The 6,000-nt window shown below is 40.8% G+C and overlaps 1 protein-coding gene across 1 annotated transcript; it reads left to right on the forward strand.

Annotated features, from left to right (window-relative positions):
• Positions 1-1,555: 1,555 nt before the first annotated feature.
• Positions 1,556-2,526, forward strand: OR11L1 (olfactory receptor family 11 subfamily L member 1; the record flags this gene model as incomplete). The annotated part of the gene is given in 3 exon segments (XM_082650373.1): positions 1,556-1,723; positions 1,727-1,892; positions 1,895-2,526. Coding segments are annotated over 3 exon segments (966 nt in total).
• Positions 2,527-6,000: the final 3,474 nt, after the last annotated feature.

Raw genomic sequence — 6,000 nt, forward strand, 5'->3', positions numbered from 1 at the left:
GAAGAAATGGATAAAATGTGAAAAGACAAGCCTGCAGTTGAACTCAAAGAGCATGTAGTCATGCACGTTGATCAACAAGAGTAGATCCAGGAAGAGGGAGGAATCAACTGTGCAATGCTGACAACAAATCAGGATGATTAGGAATGTGGATGGATGATTGAAAGGCAATGGTCCAACAGAGTGATTTTGGTGTAGTGGAGAGGGAAAACATAATTCAGTGGATTCAAGTGGGAATACAGGCAACTAGGAGACACAACACTTTCAAGAAGGGAAGGAGTAAAAATGAGCAGAAAAATGCAGGAGAACAGAATAACAACAAGACTTTTTTTTCTCTGTTCTGTCATTTTAAAAGGGAGAGAACCAGCCTGTTGACATGCTGAGGAAATGATCCAACAAAGAGGGGGCCATTATTTATTCAGGGGCATAGGAGGGTGTAGTACCTGAAATACCTTCAACTATGTGAGAGGGTATAACACCAGAAGCATATGTGGAGGGATTTCCCTTAACCTGGACAAATAGATGCACAGGAACTAATGGTAGGTAGTTGGGGATATTAGTAGCCTGAGGGTCTGGATATTCCCATTGGAGGATTTCAGTTTTGTTTTTCTGGATTTGTTGTTGTTGTTTAATAGTACAATAGGTATATTGCTGAGGGTATAGATACACAGCAAGGAAGTGTTGGAAGTTTGAAATGAGAAGAACATTATGAAATAATCATTGAGAAGAATGGAAAGTGATTAGATGAAGGAAATGTAGAATGGTTGCTCCAAGCAATAAGGACACACTGGAATTTACTGGTTGTGAATTTTAAAATGGCTACATTGTTGTCTGTCACCTCCTTTACTGGATGGAAGTTCATGTACGGCAGATGGATGTTGACTAACCAGAACTGGGTTTGACAATGAATTAAATGAAAGCAAAGGAAAGATTTATTGTTGAATGTATACAGGAAGGAGTGATTACAATGGCTGAGCATGGTATCTGGGCAAGAAAGTACAACGATGGAGGTACAGGTTATCTCAGCACAGGGCTTCACACACACGCACATGCAAACACATGCATGTGAAGAGCAGGTTATCCTTAAATATTGTTTGAGGGGAGAATGAATAAACTTTCCCAAGATATTTTAGGATTTATGCTGCATCTGACTTCTTTTTCAAAGAAGCCAATTATGAGAAAAGGAAGGTATTTGCTTCCTTATGTGCTTGACTTTTTTTTAAACTTTGTTGTTATTGTTGGTTTCTAAGTTTGCTTTCAATCAGAGTCCTTTTTGGCCTCTATCTTTCGACCTGAGACCACTTGTAGAGGTCAGAGAATCCAACAAATGGAATTGGCTGAAGTTCTTTCCAAAACCTAATATCCATATTCAGCTTCTGATATCAAAATGTATTTTTTAAAAGCAAATTGAAATTATACATTTGCTCCTCTAAAATGCAGTACATAAAGATCTGAACTAATTTAAAAAAATTAGTCTCTGAAGTTCCAAACATCATTAGTTATATTTTTATGCCTTATGTACAGTGATTTTCCAGAATGTTTTTCTCCTCTACAGGCAATGGAGTCCCAAAATGTGTCCATTGTTACTGAGTTTCAGCTGCTAGGATTCCAGAATGTTCTTGAATGGTGGACGTTGCTCTTTGCCATTTTCTTGTTCATCCACTTCCTCACAGTCACAGGGAATATTGTCATTATTATAGTGGTGAGCCAGGACCAGCGACTGCACTGACCTATGTACACATTCCTCAAACACCTCTCCTTTCTGGAGATCTGTTATACATCCACAATTGTGCCCCTTCTCCTAGCCAACCTGCTCTCCCAGGGCCAAGCCATCTCCTTCCCTGACTGTATAGCACAGCTCTACTTCTTTGCGTTCCTCGGTGCTACCAAGTGTTTCTTCTGGCCATGATGGCCTATGGCTGGTATCTGGCCATCTGTAGCCCACTGCACTACTCTTTCCTGATGAGTCCTGAGGTCTGCACCAAGTTGGTGGCAATCTCCTGGTTGACAGGGATCAGCACAGGATTCCTGCCCTCCTTGATGATTTCCAAGTTAGATTTTTGTGGGCCCAACCAGATCAATCGTTTCTTCTGTGACCTCCCTCCCCTCATGCAGCCCTCATGTTCCAATGTTTATATCACTGAGATGGTCATCTTTACCCTGTCAACTGCTGTGCTGTGCATTTGCTTTTTTCTTACACTTGTGTCCTATGTTTTTATTGTGTCCTCCACATTGAGAATTCCTTCAGCCTCCGGCCGAGTGAAGACCTTTGCCACATGTGGCTCCCATTTGGCTGTTGTCACTATCTACTGTAGAACCACGGTCTCCATGTATGTTTGCCCCAATCCCCACCTGTCACCAGAAATCAACAAGGTTATTTCTGTCTTCTATACTGTGGTCACCCCACTGCTGAACCCTGTTATCTACAGCTTGAGAAACAAAGACTTCAAAGACACTGTTAGAAAAGTCGTGAGAAGGACTTGTGGCATCTATGGAGTAAGAGCGAAGGCAGGTTTCTTTATTGGATAAAGAAAATCAACACACAGAATACAGAGTGGATTAAGTTCAGGGATAAGTGAGGGGCAGGTTCAGAGCCTTCAAACCTAAATGCCATCACTGGCATTACTTTAAATTCCACAAGCCATAATAAAACAGCTTCTTTATGGACCCTTGCCAACAACTGCTCAGAAGATAAATTGCCTCTATCAAAAAGTTTTGGAGACAACTTTGTCCTGGACACTTTCATCTTCTGATGGGAATCTGACTTTATAATTCCAGGGCATGATGTTTACATACACAATATTTTCAGATTCTATGAAAGGATTACTGTTGAGTTCATAAAGCCTATGTACAGAAAATTATACATCTTTTAAGTACTGTTAGGAGACTTGTCTTGTAGACTCAATTCCTGGTGCTCTCAGTGCTTGTTAAATATCTGTGGAATGAATGAATGAAAAAAAGAAAAGATAGGGCTTCCCTGGTGGCGCAGTGGTGAGTGTCTGCCTGCCGATGCAGGGGACGCGGGTTTGTGCCCTGGTCCGGGAAGATCCCACATGCCGCGGAGCGGCTGGGCCCGTGAGCCATGGCCACTGAGTCTGCGCGTCCGGAGCCTGTGCTCCATAACGGGAGAGGCCACAACAGTGAGAGGCCCGCGTACCGCAAAAAAAGAAAAGAAAAGATAAGTGAAATATGTGTTGACCAGAATTATCTTTTAGTGACAGGAAAAAACAAAGAAGGATTTTTGAAGTGCCAAAGATTTAGTATAGTCACTTGGAGGGTTTTGTTTGTTTGTTTGTTTTGTAAATTCTAAGAAAGAAAAGAAAGAAGGAAGGGGGAGAGGGAGAGAAGATAGGTGGAGGGGAAGTAACTGGTGTAAGGAGAAAGAGAGGGAAAAAGACAAAAGAAAGAAGGGAAGGAAGAAAGGAAGGAAGGAAGGAAGGGAGGAAGAGAGAAGGGAAGGGAAGAAGAGGGAAGAGAAGGGAAAAAAGTGAAGGGAAAGAAAAGCCCAAAGTATTATATGTTCTTGTGAGCTCTAGGAGTCAAAGTCTTTATATTAAAAGGCTTAAAACACTTTTATATTTTAAGTCAATCAATATTTAGAAGACCTCTACTAATCCTGCCCACTATTCTATTCACTAATTCCACAAATATTTTCAGTCCCTTGATATATGCCAATCTCCTTGCTGCAGTCTGGGTTACTCAGGAAATGGCCAGGGAAGATTTTGCCTTAAGGGAGCCTATAGTCTTGAGGGAGAGAGAAATATGTAATGAGTCATCAAAGGAATAATTTATTTCTTTATATTTGTGATGATTGCTATGAAATAAAGTGTAAGCTTATACATTAATATAGAACAATAAGGTCTAAATCATCATTTAACATTCATTTAGCATCATTTAGCATTTAGCATCAATAGCAAAGCATTCTATGTTTATGTAGCACTTTAATCTACAGTTCCAGGATGAGAAGGATAAGAATGGAAATAGTGGTCCATGAAGAGAACATGGCATAAATGGCAGAAGCAACCAGGGGAACCTGGGGATGGAGGAAATAGATGAGTCTGGAGAGAAAGGCAGGAGCTAGTCCATGTAGGTCATTCAAAGCCCTGTAGGGTTTTTGGATTTTACACTAAAAAAAAAATCATTGATTATCAAAGGGTATCCATTTGGAAAGACATTATATATATATATATATATATATATATAATTTTTTTTTTTTTGCAGTACGCGGGCCTCTCACTGTTGTGGCCTCTCCCGTTGCGGAGCACAGGCTCCGGACGCACAGGCTCAGCGGCCATGGCTCACGGGCCCAGCCGCTCCGCGGCATGTGGGATCTTCCCGGACCGGGGCACGAACTGGTGTCCCCTGCATCGGCAGGAGGACTCCCAACCACTGCGCCACCAGGGAGGCCCCCACATGATATATTTTGCATGTGCAAATCCCACTACTGTTTAGAGAAAAGACTGAAAGAGAACAAGAGATTCTGGAGCCATTGCAGTAGCCCACACAGAAGAGTTTGGTTTGATTTAGATTTGATAATGTAACCTATCATAGAAATGCCTCACAATGATGAGTTCAGGAGTGGAAAATCTAGGATCATTTATTCCTGTGAAGTGGCACCAGTCTGTAGTCTCTTCACAAACTTGTGATATGCTCCACATCTACCCCTGAGCTTCAGGGGTAAGTGCAGTTTGACTCTTTAGCTCACATAATTTCATCTCACCACCTGTCCTTGGTTCTTCTTACCTTCCTTCTCCCAGTGCTCAAGTTCACACTTCCTCCTGGAACTTGACTTGTGAGGACTGTTGTTAGTCCTCATCAGATCCATCTGGTTCAAATACTGGGTAGAAGGAAAGCAATGTACTGGAATCTGAGATAGGACAGGAAATGGGTGATATAGGCTGGTAAGTATCATTGATCTGGACCTTTGGACAGAGTATCCAAAAACAATCAAATATCTTATCTTGCAAATCTTTGTCTCTGATTATATTGATTGTGCCTTACATTTAATAAGACTTAAGTTATCTTACCAAAAGATCCTTTCTAATTTTAAACATGATGGGTGCCTGGCTCTGCATATGGGGAAAAAAGATTACTGACCCACATATGAGGATGCTGAATGGACATTTGGATGTATGGATCTGGAGCTCAGAGGAGTAACCTGACTGAGAGGTAAAAATTAGGAATTTTTTAAAACACATAGATCACATTCAAAAATATGGAAATGAATAAGATTTCCAAGAGAAAGAGTGTAAACCAAAAAAAAAAAAAAAGTGAAAGAGCATGGAGGATTTTCAAAATATAACTCCATAACTTTTAAGTAGAGGAGAGGAACCTGAAAAGGGACTAAGAAGGAATAACCACAGAGGTGGAAGGGTTATTGTGAAGTGGTTGTATAGACTCTTCTAAGGGAAGAGAATGTTCTGGAAGGAAGAGGCATTGAGCATGGAAGGTGAGGATTAATATGTTTTTCTCAAAGTTCTCAACACAGAGGGTACTGTTGTTCCTGGGAAAGGCAGCATCTTTGGACTGGGGAGAGTGCACATCAGACTGATAACAGTGGGGGAGGGACTGGCTTGTAAGGAAATGCAAGCATTTGTGTATATGCAAAAAATTACCCTGAGAAATGCAATTGTGAAAGAATGAGATAAATATACCTATATTGGAGGGGTTGTTGTATTTTTGTAAGATGTAAGATTTTAGCATCTGATTAAGTTTTGAATACTTGTAACAAGGGTCCACTAGTGAGCAAAAATTTGAGGAATAAATATAGAGACTAATTACTGAAGGCTTGAGGTTGAAAAGTAAGGGATCTGGGGGCAAATGTGAAGATATCCGCATTCAATAGGGAAAACATTTTATTTAGTGTGAGAGGCAGAAGGGAGAGAATAATTTTAATCTGACGAGGGTTCAAAGAAATAGAGTTAGGAGTTGGACAAATTCCCATCCAAGGACTTATATGGCTTGTGTTTCTGAGACAAGGTCAGCAGCTCTTATTTATCACAA

This window comes from Grampus griseus (genome assembly GCF_964374135.1).
Source record: "Grampus griseus genome assembly, chromosome: 3".
NCBI classification, from domain to species: Eukaryota; Metazoa; Chordata; class Mammalia; order Artiodactyla; family Delphinidae; genus Grampus; species Grampus griseus.